This window comes from Bos grunniens, chromosome 20 (genome assembly GCF_055505025.1).
Source record: "Bos grunniens cultivar Pamir isolate PY7600 chromosome 20, Bosgru_T2T1.0, whole genome shotgun sequence".
In the NCBI taxonomy this organism is placed as follows: Eukaryota; Metazoa; Chordata; class Mammalia; order Artiodactyla; family Bovidae; genus Bos; species Bos grunniens.
In genome coordinates this window covers 40386101-40406163 of record NC_141184.1, presented here as the reverse complement: position 1 = coordinate 40406163, position 20063 = coordinate 40386101, and the positions used below count along the sequence as shown (strand labels likewise).

At 47.0% G+C, this 20063-nt stretch overlaps 1 protein-coding gene across 1 annotated transcript in view; it reads right to left on the bottom strand.

The window, feature by feature from the left end:
• Positions 1-7304: 7304 nt before the first annotated feature.
• The window catches only part of NIM1K (NIM1 serine/threonine protein kinase), a 78106-nt gene continuing 65347 nt past the window's right edge, over positions 7305-20063 (bottom strand). The window contains exons 3-4 of the mRNA XM_086361632.1: positions 11251-11519; positions 7305-8171 (exon numbers count right to left, since the gene is read on the bottom strand). Of these exons, the coding sequence (XP_086217758.1) occupies positions 7422-8171; positions 11251-11519 (1019 nt within the window). The 3' untranslated portion in view covers positions 7305-7421. The remainder of the gene's footprint in view (positions 8172-11250; positions 11520-20063) is intronic.

Here is a 20063-nt window from a genome sequence, read left to right as displayed (position 1 = left end):
GTTGGATATGACTGAGTGACTAACACTTGCGCTTCACTTACTCCAGCCTTAGAGCCTTCGGTCTGTGGGCCCCACTTCAGGCCTCCTTTGCCCTGCCTTCTACAGCAGTCGCATTTGTGACAGCTATGTCCATGCGGTCTCTGACTGGGATCTCAGAGAATATGATAGTACCTCTTCTGGGATTCCTGCTGCACACCCCTCACTTTGGTCTCACTGTGATATGGGGTCCACACAGAGGTCATTGGAACTCATAATTTCATGGCCCAGAAGTATAGAGAAGTTAAGCTCCCACAGGACCACTCTTGACAGCAGTGGATCCTTACTTGCTGGTCGAGAAATGCTTCTCTGCTTCCCTCGCCTGGGCAGGGAAGCCTTCCAGGCTGGCAGTTCCTCTGCTGAACTACCAGTCGCCTGATAGCTCCGTTGGTAAAGAATCCACCTGCAATGCAGGACACCCTGGTTCAATCCTGGGTCGGAAAGATCCCCTGGAGAAGGGATAGGCTACCTAGAGAATTTGGGGTCCCAAAGAGTCAGACATGACTGAGCGACTTTCACTTCACTTCACTTCAGCCAATTTGGCAATACATCCTTTTATTGGCTTGCCTCTTTTATATTTCATTCCTGCATTGTAGGAACAGTTCCCAAATAAATGACTTACATGGAAGCCTCTGTCTCAGGCTGTTCTTTTGGAGAAGCCAGGCTAATACAGTTGGTACCCAGAACAGCCTGACTCTCAGGATAGATGGTTGGAGCTGGTTTACTGACAGTCATGGCAAAAACCCCACTGCTATTTGCAGTAGGCAGAATGGTTCCCACACCCCAGCCAGAGATCTCTGCCTCTGGGAACCTATGAATATGTGACCTTACATGGTAAAACCAGAAGTGATCAAGGTTGAAGACCTTGTAACGGAGATATCCTAGATTGTCCAGATAGGCCCAACATAATCACAGGGTCCCTTAAAAGCAGAGAACCTTTCTGGGCTGTAGTCTGAATGAGATATGTCTATAAAAGGATAACCAAAGAGATGGCCCATTGCTAACTTTGAAGATGGGGAAAGGAGATCACGAGCCAAGGCATATGGGCCACCTCTGCTGCTGCTGCTGCTGCTGCTGCTAAGTCACTTCAGTCGTGTCCGACTCTGTGCGACCCCGTAGACAGCAGCCCACCAGGCTCCTCTGTCCCTGGGATTCTCCAGGCAAGAACACTGGAGTGGGTTGCCATTTCCTTCTCCAATGCATGAAAGTGAAAAGTGAAAGTGAAGTTGCTCAGTCGTGTCTGACTCGTAGCGACGCCATGGACTGCAGCCTACCAGGCTCCTCTGTCCATGGGGTTTTCCAGGCAAGAATACTGGAGTGGGGTGCCATTGCCTTCGATGAGCCACCTCTAGGAGCAGGTAAGAGCAAGGCAGTGGGTGCTCCCCTGATAAGGAACCAGGCCTGATGCCATTTGGATCTTAACCCCAAGAGACACATGATGGACTTCTGTCTCATGGCACTGTCAATAGAACGCTGATGTGCTGTTGGTAAGCAGGGTGCTGACAACCCTGGCTTGCAGGAGCAGCACGATTCCTGCTGAGCCTGTGGTCTGTAGGTACAGATGGAAGGTGAAATACTGGATCATATGGCACCTGATGGAATGGGGCAATGATAAAGCCTCCGGATTTGGCTAGCTTTTGTTAACTGTTTCAGAAACCTTTTGGGGTTTGTGGGGGGCAATGACAGGTTTAAGTCAACTGTCAGCTCAAGGTTGAGGGCAGGAGGAAATGGTGGGGCAGGATGAGATGGTTGGATGGCATCATTGACTCCATGGACTCGAGTTTGAGCAAGCTCCAGGAAATGGTGAAGGACAGGAAAGACTGGCGTGCTGCAGTCCGTGGGGTCACAAGGAGTCAGACATGACTGAGACTGAACAGTGACAACAATCAGCTCAAGGTATACTGAAAGCCTTTGAAGTGAGAGTTAAGGAGAGCTTCTCTCCTGCAGCAGAGAGAACACTACATAAAACAGGCACCAGGTCTACTGTAAGGCAGGCTAAGCTGCAAAGGAAATGAAATACTCAGTCTTGACCATTCCGTATCAAAGTCGCAGTCTCAATAGCAAGAGCAGGACAAGGCAGGGCAAACAGGGTTCTTCTAGAGCCTGCAATGCTGAAGACCAGGATCCCTCGAGTGTGGGGCTGGTAAGAGCAGCTCGTACTTCCTTTCCTGAAGAGCCTGCCAAGACCACTGGTGAGACCGACACCGAGAATGCTTGACCTCAAGATGTTCTTCCAATACCATTATTCTCCAAACAAGGAACTGGTCCTGTCTCAACATAGTCTGAGCAGAGAAATACAACCTCTGTCAGGGAGAAAGCACCTAGACACTGAGGGGATTACAGAAGCTGGCTAATATGCTACTGTCAGGAACCAGAGGGGAATGTGTGCGAGTGGACCCTGAGGATAGGGAGCTGGGGATGGAGGTTGAGGCAGGATGACGGAGACTATTATCATGGGAGCCTGTCCCCGTGAGGTGAAGGTCACCTGAAGCTGGTCCTGATATCACTGCTGGGATGGCTACTGAGGTTTGGATGTGAGTCTGGCATACCAGTGAGGTGGAGATGGTGGAACTACTGTGCTACACGATTAAGGAAAGGCTCAGAAAGTTCCAAGAGGTGTTGCTGTTAGAATGGATTCATTATGTGAGACTGAAGAACCACCTAAGTTCCCAGGACACTGCCTTCACGCAGGAACAAAGACTGCAGTGGGGAGGAGGGGGGCACCCCAATTCCCACAAGCTCAGTGACGACCGCCCCCCTGCAGGCAGGGATGACAGTAGAAAGTGCTGTCATGAAACAGGGCATGCATGGGATTCCAGAATGGCAGAGGCCATGTACCATTATTTAAATGTCAGAGGCGAGGTTGGCATAGTAAAATGGGCAGTGAGGCTAGAGGGGGAGTCCAGGAGCTTGGTTTGCAGGGCTTTGGGATCAGAGTTCTGAGTGACAATTTGTAGAGTGTTACTTGACTTGTATAACCAAAAAGGAAAGAAAAGAGACAAGCTGTGAGCAGCAGGCTGTTATAGCCTGTCACAATAAGAAAATTATGATTCCAGATCTGAGTTAATTTACAGATCCAGTGCGCAGTGAGGGGGGAGCCAAGATTCCGTGAAGAAAGGCCCTGCTACAAGTGCCTATGATACGCGCACCCAGGATGTTTAAGGCCTGTTGGATAAAAGGTGTGAACTGAAGTGGACACCAGAGAACCCCAAGTACCATTACAGCCCTACATGTAGACAGAGGGGATGGAGACCTGTGGGAACCAGGTGGTGGCTGGAGCTCTGGCCAAAGTCTGTCCCACACTGGGGGTCTCATCTTGGGGTCCTTTCCTTCGTCTCCAAGTACCTATTTGGGATAAACACATTTAGACCCCTGACCTGTGGAATAAGAACCATTTTGAGAGGAGGCACCACATGGAGACCTCTGAAAGTATGTCATCTCCCCAGCCATGTTAATAACTCGTAAGTAACCACATGAGGAAATGCATCCATCAGTGTCACCATGGGAGAATAAAGGACCCAAAGGTAATGGGTTCCATCGTAACTTCGTTAACTTACTTTAATTTACTCATCAGACTCTGAAAGAGAGCAGATGGCTAATGACGGTGGACCGCTGTTAGTCTCAGTTTTCACCGCCATATTGGGTGTGCATTTTACACAAAGACTCTAGCATTGATATGCAGCTATTTGGGGGGAAATTTTCATTTTCATTTTACATCAAAAGGGAGGATTAAAAGCAGTTCACAGGCATACAGAACAGACTTACGGACACCGGGGACAGGGGTTGGGGAGAAGGAGAGGTTAGGACATATGGAGACAGTAACATGGGAACTTACGTTACCATATATAAAATAGATAGCCAATGGGAATTTGCTGTATGACTCAGGGAACTCAAACCAGAGCTCTGTAACAACCTAGAGGGGTGGGATGGGGAGGAGGGTGGGAGGGAGGTTCAGGAGGAAGGGACATGTGTATTCCTAAGGCTGATTTATGTTGATGTTTGGCAGAAACCAACACAATTCTGGAAAGCAATTAACCTTCAATTAAAAAATAAATAAATTTAAAATTAAAAAGCAGTTTACACTTTTCTGGGATAGACAGAAATTCTCACTTATTCTGTTGTCCCGAGGCAATGTGAAATCTCCTGCTCTACGTCACAAGATAGTCTAAAAGGACCTTCATCATCTGGACACTCTGCAGCACTTTATGCTGGTCCATACGACAGCATTCTAGGTGGATGTGGCATCAGAAAGTAACGAGTCCTACAGAGGCCGTACTAAGACGTGTGTGTCAGAGTGTGAGTGATAAGTCCTATGAAAATGCAGGGGCCAGGCCACACTGATGAAGCATGTAGAGGACCAGTGACTTGAGGCACGTCTCTGTATGTTGCACCTTGTACCCTTTATCACTGAGATAGAGACACGGGGTTTAGTAGGCCTCTCTGGGTTTTGGAAACACACGTTGCACCTGGTATATTCCTCCAGCCCATTTATCAGGGCTGCTGGTTTCAGGTGGATGCTACAGAAAAAAGACCTACAGTAGTTTCAGGCTTCACTGCAAATTGCATTGCTACTCTGACTGTCTAAGTGGTGCTTAAGAACACAGTGTGTTCTTTGGCCACCCCTGCAGAAGGTTATAGACAGCCCTGCAGGATCCGGGAGTGAGCCACGCTTTCTGCAACAGAGGTCTTCTCAGGCTCTCGGCATGTTTCTGGGCCCTAGGAGAGACTGAGCACCTGATTATGGGTCACCAAGGGACCAAGCAGATCTCCTCGTGAGCTGAGCATTATCAGATCCACAGAGTCATACATTCGGACAGACAAAGCAACGATTCATCCTCGCAGAGCTGACATCTACACAGGATATAGGTTCACCTTTCCTGTCTTCAGTGAATCCTCCAAGACCATCATACGAGGTCCTAGAGAATACCTGATCCATTGTCATGTATATTACATACCATTGCCTCAAATACCACATCTTTGGTAAAAGCAGTGGGGGCAACGGGCACATGACCATGGGATGTACTTCTCTTATTGAGTACCTCAGCAGTAGAAGCAGCCAGCAGAGACAGAGCGATGGAGCAGCTCAACTAAGACACCAGCCACAGGACAACATCCTGCAGGGTTGGGGTGCTGACCCCCAGGATTCAGTATACATGCTTTAACACTGGCTCATAAATATATGTTCCTTGCTGTTAAAATATACAAGTCTGGGCACCAAAAAGATGGAAGCAGAATTGATTTTTCTTACCATGACAGTCTGATAGCTCAGTTAGTAAAGAATCTGCCTGCAATGCAGGAGACCCTGGTTAGATTCCTGGGTCAGAAGATCCCCTGGAGAAGGGATAGGCTACCCACTCCAGTATTCTTGGATTTCCCTTGTGACTCAGCCGGTAAAGAATCCCCCTGCAATGTTGGAGAACTGGGTTCAATCCCTGGGTTGGGAGAATCCCCTGAAGAAGGGAAAGGCTACCCACTCCAGTATTCTGGCCTGGAGAATTCCAGGGACTGTATGGTCCATGAGGTCGCAAAGAGTCGGAAATGATTCACCGTGACAGTCAAGGACCCTCTTGAAGAATTTGTATTTCCATACTTTGGCCACCTGATGTGAAGAACTGACTCATTGGAAAAGACCCTGATGCTGGGAAAGATTGAAAGCAGGAGGAGAAGGGGAAGACAGAGGATGAGATGGTTGGATGGCATCACCGACTCGATGGACATGAGTTTGAGCAACCTCTGGGAGTTGGTGATGGACAGGGAAGCCTGGCGTTCTGCAGTCCATGGGGTCACAAAGAGTCGGACACGATTGAGTGAATGACATAAACTGACTAAGCAACTAACACTTTCACTTCTGACTCCAAAACTGGGGGCAGGGCCTCATAGTCTGTTTTAACACGCCTTCTGGGTGATTCTGGTGACCTGGAACTTGAGAATCACCCCTGGGACTTATTTGACTAATCCTACTGCATTAAGTCCTTCCAGCTCTCACCCCATGAAGGAGACTGACAGCAATGGATCAGACTTCAATGGAAGAAGAATATGAGGAGGGCTGGGGGTGGGCTGTGTCTGACCACAGATTTCAGATCCTTTCAGCCACACTTCCTTCTCCAGCCACTGAGGCAGCAACCACTGGGGCAAGCTGGTGGCTTCACGCAGGCCCTATTTGACTGCATCTTGTCCCAGGGCCAACTGTGTGTACCTCTTACTTCCTGCCCTGGGGTTGCCCCGGCTCTTAAGGCATGAGAAGCATGGGGAGCCCCCGTGGCCCTCACTCATCACAATCTGGAGGTGCAGGTGGCATCGTAGGGCCCCAGGAGCAGCTGGATAGACACTTTCCCTTTTAGTACCCTGGGCAGACTCCTCAGATGTGTTTCATAAGGCTCCTCAGAGCATCCTACAGGACTGGGTGACAGTCACCTGGAGCACGGGCCACCCTGTAATGATCCTCCCTGCTTCTCTCCTCTACCCTCCTTCCTGCTCTCTACGATCACTTCCCAAATCAATCACTCTACCTGGAGCCTCTGTCCTAGGCTCTGTTAGAAAAGAACCATGTCTCAAACCCTTCGTTGCTTGATGCTCACAGCTGGCTTTCCAAGTCACTCCTGCTCTCATTCAGATCTCAGATCGTCGGCTACACAAACCAGCCTTCCAAAACATACAAAGTGGCAAGCCTCTAATATCAGATTACTGTATTTGAATTATCTGTGTAGCATCTATTACTATCTGATATTTTAGAAAATGTTGTTGCTGTTGTTGGTACGTTTGTTCAGCACAAGACTATCCCACACAGGAGAGGAAGGACTTGGCCTATTTTTGATTTTGCAGGATCTTAAACTGCCTGGTATATGGTAATGTAACGCAATGTGTCTGCTCAGTCCTGTCTGACTCTTTGCAATCTCATGGACTGCAGCCCCCCAGGCTCCTCTGTCTGTGGGGATCCTCCAAGCAAGTATACTGGAATGGGTTGCCCATTTCCTCCTCCAGGGGATCGTTGGGATTGAGCCCATGTTTCTTGTGTCTCCTGCATTGACAGACAGCTTCTTTACCATTGAGCTAGCTGGGAAATTCATTCAGCAGTGGGGTTCAAACCCACACCTCTAGGGGATACTTGGCCATCCTATTTTGCAGCACCTTAAATCGTGTGTAGCACGTGGTTGGCACTGTAAATATTCCTCGATTAACTGAATGAAGGCTAGAGTTTGAGAATAAGACAAGATTGCAAACCAAGCTAGAATCTGAGCTAACAAACGTTTGGGAGGGGCAGGGGGAAATGCATATCTTAAATTTAAATTTATTTAAAAATTACAAAAAGTCTCCACTCAAGTTGGTGAAAAAAATTTAAAAGCAGCAACAACGATCTTAGTTAATTACCAGCAATCTAATGCAATTTATAAAATTGAACAAAATTTGGATGTGTGTCTTATGCCTCTATAGACACGGGATCCTTTCTTTAGGTCCTTGTCTTTAGGGTCTGGTAGTATCATTATTGGAACACTTTCCAAAGCCTTTTTCTTTTGGACTCTATGCAGAATAATTCGATAGACCCCTGTGATGGAGCTTCGGGCATCTCTCCCTTGGTTATTGCGAATGTGCTCTTCTGTAATGCCCAAGTGTTCTAAAGTGCTTTTGACCTCATTTTCTTCTTCTTTGAGGCTGCTGGTCTCTGACAAATGTTTGGGATCTAGCTGGAAAGGCTCCAAAGGGGTGGGATATGGCACCCCCTGCATCCACTCATTGTTCATGATGGAGTCGATTCCGTACCTCTCGGCGGGTACTGGCTGGAGGACTCCCCGGATGAGGCGGAGGCAGGGCTCCGACACGTGTGGAGGCACGCTGTAGGTGCCTTCCAGGATGCTCTTCTTCAGTTTGGCCACGGTCTCTGCCCGAAATGGCATGGTGCCAGTCACCATGAAGTAGAGAAGCACCCCCAAGGCCCAGATGTCCACGTAAACGCCGACGTAGTGCTCATCTCGAAAAAGTTCAGGCGCCGCGTAGGGTGGAGACCCACAGAAAGTGTTCAGCATTTCACCTTTTTTACTGACTGTACTGAATCCAAAGTCGCCCACCTTCACACAAGTATTATTGGTATAGAACACATTTTCTGCTTTCAGATCTCTGTGAATAATTTGGTTTTCATGCTGTGGAAAAAGACAAAGGAGGGAAAGTCATTCTCAAAGTAAAAGCCAACATTAAAGATGCAGCAGTTGCTCTGAAACAGTGAGGTGATGTTGGTGTAACAACAGAAATTCAATGGAAATCAACTTAAGTCATATCAGATCTCAGACCTTGCAAGCTGCCCTGGCATAACCTTTAGCCAAATGTAACACCTGTACCCTCCAAGCAGACCAAAGGTTCTTTTCTGTGGAGTCAAAGCTGGAGTCTGTCCCTGACGTGGACTTAGGAATTAGTGCCAAAAGTAAGGCCTAAATGGGCTTCCCTCCTAGCTCAGTTGGTAAAGAATCTGCCTGCAATGCAGGAGATCTGGGTTCAATTCCTGGGTCAGGAAGATCCCCCGGAGAAGGAAATGGCAACCCACTTCAGTATTCTTGCCTGAAGAGTCTCATGTACAGAGGAGTCTAGCAGGCTACAGTCCATGGGGTCACAAGAATTGGACAAGACTTAGTGACTAAAGAGAGAGAGAACGAGAAAGACCTAGATCTTGTGAAACACAATGAGACAGTTAATCCTTCACCTCTGAGACCATATGCGGGTTTTCCTGGCTGAGCAATCTCTCGACTAGGGCCAACCTCAAGAAGAAAAAGAGCCCTCCTCCGACCCCCTACCCCTGCTCCTTTGGATGGGCTCCTGTAACTTTATACAATGCAGTAGAAGGGAACAATTTATAGTGGACAAGTTTCTGGCAGCAGATCCCATCCCACCCTTGCATTCTGGATCCAGACAAGCTTGAAGACTCTTGACCAGTTTAATGCCAAGGGCACTTGGGAAATGGTTTAATGCTACTTTTCCAGATGGACCTTCCGGGGTAAGAATCCAAGCTTCGGAGCCTGACATTTTTATTAGTTCTAGGTTCAACTATGCCAGTTGTGTATGTGAATGTCAGCTTCCTTCTTTGTAAAACAGAACACTGAGAACCACCTCCTAAGGCTCTTGTATGGGCTTCCCTGGTAGCTCAAATGGTAGAGTCTGCCAGCAATGCAGGAGACCCCGGTTCAATCCCTGGGTCAGGAAGATCCCCTGGAGAAGGAAATGGCAACCCACTCCAGTATTCTTGTCTGGAAAAATCTCATGGACTGAGGAGCCTGGTGGGTTACACCCCATGGGATGGCAAAGAGTCGTACAAGACTGAGCAACTAACACACACACAAAGCTCTTGTGAGAACTGAACGTGATGCTGTATCTGCAGTGTTCAGCATGGTCCTGGCATACAGGAAGCAAACCCAATAAAATCCAGATCTATGCCTGTCATCCTCTCTTTTTGGAGACCTGAGAGCTGGAGAAAGTCATGGTATAGAGCCTCAGAGGACTCAGTCTGCATTCTCGACTGCTGGATCCTCTCTGCTCTCCTGCCAGATCTCTTTTCTGAGTAGAATGTGGAAGACTCTGACCATCTGCTCCACTGCTTGGTATTTGTTGTTCAGTCGCTCAGTTATATCCGACTCTTCGTGACTCCATGGACTGCAGCAGTACAGGTTTCCCCGTCCTTCACTATCTCCCAGAGTTTGTTCAAACTCATGTCTGCTGAGTCGGTGATACCATCCAACCATTTCGTCATCTGTTGTCCCGTTCTCCTGCCCTCAAACTTTCCCAGCATCAAGGTGTTTTGCAATGAGTTGGCTGTTCGCGTCAGGTGGCCAAAGTATTGGAGCTTCACCATTGTGCGTGGTATAGGTCTGGCTTAGTTCTCGGCCTGGGGAAAGTCCACCCCAGCACAGAGTCACTTAGGTGACAATCGGTGGTACCACAGCCACCACTATCAGGCTTAGGTTCTCCCTTGCTCACTTCTTTTTCTTCCCCCTCTCCCTCTCAAATGTGATCTTGGGGTCCCTAGGGCACTAATACCCTGCTAATAATTTGGCCAGGAGCTCACTGATTCCAGTTCTTATCTCACGACATCCAAGAAGAGGAGCAAAAGATACAGCTTCTCAGCTAACACAGATCCCAGAAAAGTGTCTCTTCCTGCCAGTTACTTTGAGGGCTGGGCAAAGAGGGTGGCCAAAACTTCTGCACTAACAGAGTAGTACAAGTGGTGGTCAGGACTGCAAGTCTGATTCCTCCTGTGTGCCCAGTAATATGGCTGTTGATAGAGGACACAGGAGAATCAGGGGGAGTGTGCTTACGGAAACCAGATTTATTTAAAGAAATAATCAGAGAACTAAAATCAGAAAGACACAAGCAAGTGTTAGTGTGCTGAGCACAGAGGCAGAAGAACTAGAAGAGTTCACCAAAGGCATGAAGATCAGTGCGGGCTGAGCCCAGACTGAAGAAAGCTTCACAGAGACAAGCTGAGCTGGGTCATGAAGTGTGGATGAGATCGGGACTGTGAGGCGTGATAAGCGGGGAGAGGGCATCCTAGACACAGAAGGAAGGCAAGGCCAAGAAGCAGCGAGAAGCCAGCTCTCTGAGTACCAGAAGACGGGGTTGGAGGAATGGGTGTGGCCAGGGAATGGGTATCGGTCGTCTGGCTGCTCAGAGTGACTCCTCCAACTTCCGCAGAAGCCAGGAGGCTACAAATGTAACTGAGACCCCTGGGCATCGCTTTGGAGGTCAGGAGCACAATCCCAGCCAGACATCTGACTCTCACGGAAGGGACTGCTATCTGCCCTTATAAAGGACTGAAGCCCTCGGGGATGCTTAGATCAGGGGGCCCTGACTCCCAGTATTGGCCCATGGCCTGTTAGGAACCAGGCTGCACAGCAGGAAGTGAGTGGCGGGTAATAAAGTGAAGCTTCACCTGTGTTTACAGCTGCTCCCTGTCACTCGCGTTACTGCCTGAGCTCTGCCAAGGGTATTAGATACTCAAAAGAGTTCGAAACCTACTGTGATCGGTGCATGGGAGGGATCTAGGTTGCAAGCTCCTTATGAGAACCATCCTGAAACCACCCCCTGCCCTGGTCCATGGAAAACTTGTCTTTCACAAAACTAGTCCCCAGTGCCCAAAAGTTTGAAGACTGCTGGCTTAGACAACGGTAAACTAAAGCTCCATGCTTCCATTGTGGGGGGAATGGGAGCTAGATCCTCCCTCCTCACCCTGCTCACCATGTGCTTCACGGCAGACACAATCTGGGAGAAGATGAGCTTGCTTTCTGGTTCTGAGAACTTCCCTTCCGTGCTGATCTTCCCAAAGAGCTCCCCTCCCCCTGCATACTCCATCACCAGGTGGAGCTTGGATAGAGTCTCCACGACCTCATAAAGGCGGATGATGTTGGGATGGTGCAGTTTTTCCATGCTGGAGATTTCACGGGATAGCAGCCTTTGAGTTTTCTGGTCTAACTTGGTCTTATCCAGGATCTTAATAGCCACTTTTTCTGGAAAAAAAGAAAAAAAGTCAAAGGATGTGCCTGAGTTCATAGCTGCTTAGAACTGGAAGGAACCTAGTCCCTTTATTTTTATTTTAATAGACAAAGAGGTTAAGTGGCTGTTTATAGCTCAGAGAGCTCCTAGCAATTTCCGAGTTCAACATCAGTGCTGGTCCCTGGGATCAGTATGACTCTACCATGTATAGGTTTTAATGCCAACTTCTGCCTCCCCAGGAGGTTTCAGTTTGGTGAGGTTTATCCAGTTTTCTGGATAAAGCACTTCTACGTAGCCAACAGAGACTCTCTTGATCAGGTCCAAGCCACCCCTTCAGCCTCATTGTCCATCATTCCTGTCCATGGTCCCCACCTCCCCATGTACCCTTCAGTTCGTTACAGGATGCTTTGCAGTTCACTGAAAAGGTCTTTTACATTCACACCTGAGATCTCTTCTCTACCTGCGTCTACCAGGACTATTTCTCTATCTGGCTCATCACTCCTTCCCTATCTTTACTTGGTTAATGACAGATGATTCTTCACGGCCAGCCTCAGAAACAACCTCTTCCAGGAAGCCTTCTATGACACCTGTCCCCGGAAGATGACATCCAATTTCTGTGTATTCTCTATACAATAATCTCAGCACCCTGCCCTGAAAATGATGACTCCTTACTCGTTTCTTCCTCCTACCCTCTTCCTGCCTGGGCTGCATTCTGATTTGACGTTGTCAGTGCCTGGCACACCATGTACCAGCATGGAACGCATCAGTGCTCAGTGTGGGTGAAGTGTTAGAGAGCCATGAGGAGATGGGCACTGCAAGGTACCACTGGTGGGAGGACTAGTTGGTAAGATGGTTCTGGATTGTAGTTTGGTTTTACATCTTGAGAGCCTTAAAAATGGTCGAATACTTTACCCAGACTTTTTCCATTTTGGCAGTTAATCTTAAATAATCTGATGCATATACAAGCTTGCTTGTGTAAGAAGACTTCGGTGATACAGAGAACAGCTTAGGAGTCTAGCGAGAGATATAGTTAAAATAAAATGTGGTTCACCTATCTCCACAATGGTACAGAGCTATCAAAATGGTATGTGCAGTGATTAAAATAATGATCTTGATCTTTATTGATAGACATGGAAAGATATTCAATATAGAACATGTGAGGGAAACTTCCCTGGTGGTTCAGTGGTTAAAAATTCGCCTGCCAATGCAGGGTACATGGGTAGGCTCCCTGGTCCTGGAAGATCCCACACGCTGCAGGACAACTAGACCCATGAGCCAAACTACCGAACCCCACACTCTAGAGCCTGTGCTCTGCAACAAGAGAAGCCACTGCAATGAGACGCCCGCGCAGTGCAGCTACAGAAAGCCTGCATGAGGCAACAAAGACTCCACGCAACCAATAAATAAATAAACATTAAAAACAAAGAACATGAGGAAAAACACAAATATGCATTTGCATAGGAAAAAAATCTGGCAAGATAATACACCAAATGCTTAGAATAGTTATATTATTAATAGGGGGATCACGGATGGTTTTCCTTTTTTAATTTTCCTACAATTAATTATACAATTAACATCAATGAATTACGTATTAAAAATGGTTAATGTTTGAAAATGAATGAATCTCTACTAAAAACTGACACTTCATGTTTTTGCTCAAACTGGACCAGACTTTGATAATTTTCCAGGCAAGAAAACTTCTGAGAACACAGGATGGCAAGGCTCCTATTTGACCTACTTGAAAAACAACTGCTTTGAAGAACTTTGGCACAGTGTGTGTCCTCAATCCCTTAGTCGTGTCCCGCTCTTTGTGACCCCCATGGACTGTAGCCCGCCAGGCTCCTCTGTCAATGGAATTCTCCAGGCAAGAATACTGGAGTGGGTTGCTATTTCCTTCTCCAGAGGATCTTCCCAACCCAGAGATCGAACCCAGGTCTCCTGCATTGCAGGTGGACTCTGAGCCACTAGGGAAGCCCAAGAATACTGGCGTGGGTAACTTATCCCTTCTCCGTGGGATCTTCCCAACCCAGGAATCAAATCGGGGTCTCCTGCTTTGCAGGAGGATTCTTTACCAGCTGAGCTACCAGCTGAGCTTCTATCTTACAGGCGTGAAAATAGAAGCAGCTAGTTTAAAGTAAGAGTGTCAGTGGTTTTGTTAAAGTAGGTCATAGGTCTCCCAGAAGACAGCGGCAGGATTTCCCGGTGCCTGATGTGACCACGCTGGCTCAGGGTGTCCGCAATATCGCAACATCGTGGGGGAGGCTCTACCGAGCGGAACCCTGGGGGCTTCCGCGCCCTCCCTCCGCAGGCCATGCTCCAGGCAGAGGGACGGACAGCCCCGGCTATCCCCCCGGGGTACGGGGGGTGGGATAAGGTGGGGTAGGGGTCCCCTCTCTCGTCGTGGCTTTCCTACTCTTCAGTCTTTGGGATTAAGAATCCGGGCAGCTGTTCACCTGAAACAGAAACTTTGGTTTTGCGTAGCCCGTTAGGCGAGCTGTTATTTTATTTATTTATTATTATTATTATTATTTTTTTAATAATTCTCACAGCACACAATTCACCCATAGTGTGCAGTTCCATGGTTTTTTAGTACACTTGGAATTGTAAAGCCATCCCCACAATGCAGGAGACCTGGTTTGATCCCTGGGTCGGGCAGATCACCTGGAGGTAGGGCGCGAGCTGTTGTTTTTAAGAGCGAGAATAGTGAATTCCGTCCTTCAGTCTGGCAGCTTGCCGGTAGGAGAGGCCGCCTCTCCTCCGCCCGGTCCTCCCAGCGCCCGCCCGGCTTCAGTTCAGGTGCGGGTCCTCCTCTGTCTCCCGCTCCCGCCCGGGAGCGGCACGCTCGCTCCTCGCACTGCGTGCAGGTCAGGCGCTGTCTCAAACCGCCCTTTAAACACCATCCTAGTTTTGGTTTTTCAGTTGTATACCTGAGTGGTTGTGAGCAGAGGCTGCCCTCCCAGGGCCGGGGTCAGAGTCAGGCAAGAGAGGAGCTGTGAGGGGAAGCCCTTCCTGAAATTCTACACCCTATGAAATGGCAACCCACTCCAGTGTTCTTGCCTGGAGAATCCCAGGGATGGCGGAGCCTGGTGGGCTGCCGTCTATGGGGTCGCACAGAGTCGGACACGACTGAAGCGACTTAGCAGCAGCAGCAGTATGCCTGCTCACTCTAGTCCCAACCTGCTTCCTCCACCATGCCTCCTCTAACACTAATGAATAATCATAGAAAACATTTAAAAATCCCTGGTGTTCTGGATTGCCACTAAGTGGTAGAAATCGCAGTTCCATGAAGAACTAGGTCTCTAAGTCCACTCCTTCAACAAATGTTCAGGCAGTACCTACTGTGTTCCAGATGGTGAAGAAGACAGACATATGAGACAGAGGGTTTGAGAAAAACCTTATTACACTGTGGCATGTGTTAGGAAGGGGTGCAGATGGGAGAACAGACAGCTCCCCATTAAGAAGTGACACACCCTGTGACCAGGAGGTGAGGAAGGAGGCCCAATACCTGGCCATGGGAAGGGGACAGCGTGCCAGGTCTGGGCAAGATGTCGTGTTTGTGTTTGAAGATCCCACTATGTTGGACACTGGGAATTGAAGGGGCGGCGGGGTGGGCGGTGGAGGGGAAGGAGTCACTAACCAGCCCGGAGCAGTAGGCAGGTGTCACATGACCCAGAGCCTTCGAAGTTATTTCAAGAAATGTAGCCTTGGGTCTTCCCTGGTGGTCCCGTGGTTAAGAATCTGCCTTCCAAGGCAGGGGAAATTCGAGTCCTGGTTGGGGAACTAAGACCCCCACGTGCCTCAGGGCAACTAAGCCAGCCCGCCCTGCCACGACTACTAGAGAGAAGCCTGTGCACTTCAACAAAAGATCCCACATGCTGCAATTAAAACCTGATGCAGCCAAATAAAGAAATATTTTTTAAAAAGAAAGAAATATAGCTTTGGAGGAAGGAAATGAAGAAATAGGTTATATGTGAAAAAAAATGTTGCCTGACCTATCAGTAAACAAAGAATGTTGCAGCCATCAAGCCTTCACATTACAGCCGCTGAAGGTGAGCCCTGAGGGAACTGGGGACGGAAATGGGATGCCAGCCATCAAGCAGTCACCCCGAAGTCACCCCCATCCGCAACCCCAGCCCCCTGCACCCGAGGAGACTCAGGAGGAGAAAGCACAGGATAATGGCTCCATCAGCTGAGGTGCATATCCGAGGAATGGTTTCAATGAGTCCAGACTCTTGCATCTTCCCAGACATAGAAAAACACTGAATTCCTTAACTTGGGATATCTGGTTTTCTTTAACAGTAATCTTTTGGACTTCTGACTACCTGGTCTTTGTTGCAAGAACTCCTATATATTCTGGCTCCTCCTCTACCTCTTCAGAGCAATCTCTCAGAGATATCTGAGAGACTGTGTCCCCCACTTAAGTCCTCAGTTTTGTCTGCTGAATAAAAGATTATTCTCAACTTTTAGGCTGTGCTTTTCATTTTCAATTGACAAGGACAGATTACAAGGTACAAACTTCCAGTTATAAAATAAAAGTCACAGGGATGTAATATATAGGTTAGGGAATATAGTCAATAATATTATAATAACTCTATATGGTGACAGATGACTTATGGTGATCATTTTGTATTGTATAAAAATATTGGATCACTATGTTGTATACCTGAAAGTAATATAATTTCTTTTTTATCAGGGAAGCCCATTATAATATTGTAAGGCCATTATAATATTGTACTTCAAATTTTTTTTAATTGCCTTTATTTTTAGAGAAGAATAAAACATAAATTAACATTTATTCTTAAAATGTGGGAAGACATTTTAAGGTTTTAAGGGATTGTTATAATCTGATTTCCATTTTATTCTTTTTAAAAAAATTTTTTTTGGCTGCACTGGGTCTTCCTTACAGTGAATGGGATTTCTCTAGTTGCAGCTTGAAGGCTTCTCTTGTTGTGGAGCACAAGCTCTAGAATGTGCAGGCTCTCTAGTTGTGGTGTGAGGGCTTAGCTGCTCCGAGGCATGTGGGATCTTAGCTCCCTGACCAGAAATCGAACCCATGTCCCCTGAATTGCAAGGTGGATTCTTAATCATTAGACCATCAGGGAAGTCCCTGATTCCCATTTTAGAATGGGTACTCAGGCTGCAGTATGGGGAATGGATAGGAGCAGAGGATGCCTAAGGGCAGTGTTTTTGGAGGTGATGATAGCAATGGCAGAGAGAGGACTCCCTGGGTAGTGGCAGAGAGGAGAAAGAAAGAAGCAGAGAAATTTGAAAGGTAAACCTCCCCTTTCTCCAAATTTAGTGAAAAGACTGACACATTCTTTAAACCAGGGCTTGCAAACTTAAATGTCTCTAGAGGCTAGGGTGGAAATAAGGTGGCAGGCTTACTGTAAGACAACAGGGAGTAGTGGGGACTGTGGCGTCCTGAAGAATGCATGCCTCAAAGCAAAGAGGCAGCTGCTACTCAACTTCAGACAATTGTTACTATTGGGAATGTAGACTCAGTGTTGTCAAATCTAATGTTTTTCAAGAGACATCGGAATTGTAATGCAATCATTCTAATCATTAAGTGTCAACAACTAATTCAAATTTTTCAAACCTAGAGTGGATCAACCAAAAATCTGTCTTTAGGACCAAGGAGATAAGGGGAAGGAAAAGATATTAGAACCTAGAGAGTGCTGTGTAGAGGCAGCTGCCTTGAGAGGAGCCACGACCATTCTTCCAGAGTATAGCTGGCCCGAATCAACCTCACAGTCAGGCTGGGGGGACACAGCTCAGATTCTTGCTCTCCTTCCTTTGATCCCCTGCAAGATCTCCCTACAAACCAAACTTAGCTGGAACTTAGAGGACTATAGTCTGGGACAGAGTGGAAAATGAAGGGTGGAAAATGGACCTGGGGGAGCAGATGGGAGATGTCCAGCACAGCAGGCTTGCGGGGTAAGAGAGCAGGATGCAGTAGAGTGAAAAACAAGGGGATATACCCCGAGTCATGGAGTCAGGGAAGATTTTTTAACACCTTCCCTGGAGTCTAAGTGTTAATTAGAGGAAAGTAGGGGAGAAGCAATAAGGAGATTATATATATATATATATATGGAGGTGGATATATACTTAGGGGTGTATAGGGATGTATAGGAGAAAAGACCTTGAGACAGGAAAGCCCCTGACACCTTAGGGGACTAGTCTATTCACTTTTTTGATTAGCTTCCCTTACTAATAAAACATTTTTAAGCACTGCTCTAATATATGTATATTTACAAATTAGATGCATGCACTATTAATATCTTTTTGCCTTTTCATACTGTTCATGGGGTTCTCAAGGCAAGAATACTGAAGTGGTTTCCCATTCCCTTCTCCAGCGGACCACGTGTTGTCAGAGGAGAAGGGGATGACAGAGGATGAGATGGTTGGATGGCATCACTGACTCAATGGACATGAGTTTGAGTAAACTCCGGGAGTTGGTGATGGACAGGCAGGCCTGGCGTGCTGCAGTCCATGGGGTCGCAAAGAACTGGACATGACTGTGACTAAACTGTAACTGAACTGTAACTATAAATATACACACTGTTAGTATATGTAATCATTGATATTAAAAACCATGCAATTACAAATATAAAAAAAGGCTTTAATATTTTCCTCCCTCATCCCAGTTGGCACCCCCACTTAGGCACCTCCAGGGGTACATGAACCCTACTTTGGAGACCACTGCCTTTGAGGAACTGAAAGAAGATCGTGGAGCTGGCACATGGGGAATGAAGGAAAAGATAAACCAAGATGAAGCCAGAGAGTCAGTCGGGACCAAAGTCCCTGAGTCATATTCTGGACCTCAGATTAAGGACACAGAGAGACAAGCCAGAGAGTCAGTCAGGGCCAAAGTCCCTGAGTCATATTCTGGACCTCAGATTAAGGACACAGAGAAACCATGGGAAAGTTCCTTTTCTTTTTTTTTCTTTATTTTATTTTATATTGGAGTATAGTTGATCAGACGATAAAGAATCTGGGGAGACCTGGGTTCGATCCCTGGGTTGGGAAGATCCCCTGGGGAAGGGCATGGGAACCCACTCCAGTATTCTTGCCTGGAGAATCCCCATGGACAGAGGAGCCTGGTGGGCTACAGTCCATGGGGTTGCAAAGATTCAGACACAACTGAGAGACTAAGCACAGCACAGCACATAGTTGATAAACAACAACAATGTTGTGTTAGTTTCAGCTGAACAGCAAAGTGATTTCAGTTATACACATATCCATTCTTTTTCAAATTATTTTCCCATTTAGGTTGTTACATAATATTGAGCAGAGTTCCCTGTGCTACACAGTAAGGCCTTGTTACTTACCCACTTTAAATATAGCAGTGTCAATCCCAGACTCCCTAACTATCCCCTCCACCCCCTACCCTTCCCCTCTGGTAACCAAAAGAAACCACTAGAAAGTTTCAAGCAGAGAGCTAGCTTACATGACCAGGCTTGCATTTTCTAAAAGATCACTTCTGGCTGCCGTGTGGGTAAACATGGATGAGGGAGACAGATTACAACAGCTTAATCAACTAGGAAAGGGTGAGATATTTAGAAGGCGGAGTCAGTAGGACTCGGGGTTCAGCTAAGGTTTAGGGTTGAAGAAGAGGTCAAGGTTTCTGGGTTGAGGAACTGGGAGGATGATGGCATGTGTTGGAGAAGCATCTTTATTGTTGTTGGCATGGGTTTGTGTGCTCCCTCAGCATCTCTGCTCTCTCTCTCATCCTGTTCACTCAGCTAAAACATACCTGGTCACACCCAGCCTCTCACCTACTCTCTGCCTGTACCCAGGCAGTGACATGATGGCTTGTCTCACTTTGAATTCATGATTTATAACCTCGGGTGCGTCTTTAATGCTCCTGGCAAACACTTTATTTGTCTGGTCCAATAACACTCCTACACTTTTAGATGGTACTTTCATGGCTTCTTTTCTCCCATCAGTTCTTTGATGCTTTCTCTCCTTGCTCATAGCTGAATGACCTTGCTTTCTATTGTATTGAGTAAAGAAAGCAATAGAAGAGAATTTCCTCAAGTCTTCCAGCCTACCTGAATCTGTGCTCATAAACTCTGTCTTCCGTTTTGTTCTTCTGGATAAATGGTCCCTGCTCCTAAGGCCTGGCTAAGACGCCTCTACCTGTTGAATAGATTCCATCTACTCTCATCTACTCAAGAATGGGCAGCCAAAATTTCTTTCTTCTCTCCTGCATCATCAATTTTAACCTTTCTACTTAATCTTTTCCATCTGCATACATTCATGCTATTTACCCATCTAAGAAAAATGAAAAATCTTCCCAACAAAAATACATACATGCTAGCAAAAGACTGTACTAAAATATTCATAGTAACATTATTCATAGTAGCCCCAAATTGGAAACTATCCTCATGTTCATCAACAATAGATGGCATAAATTATAATATATTCATACAATGAGCTGCTGTATAGCATAAGAATGAAGCACCTAAACTACACAAAATAATATGAATGGTTTCCCCCCGCCAGAAAATTTTTTTTTTGGCTCTGCTGTGTGATTTGCACCATGGATTGAACTAGGG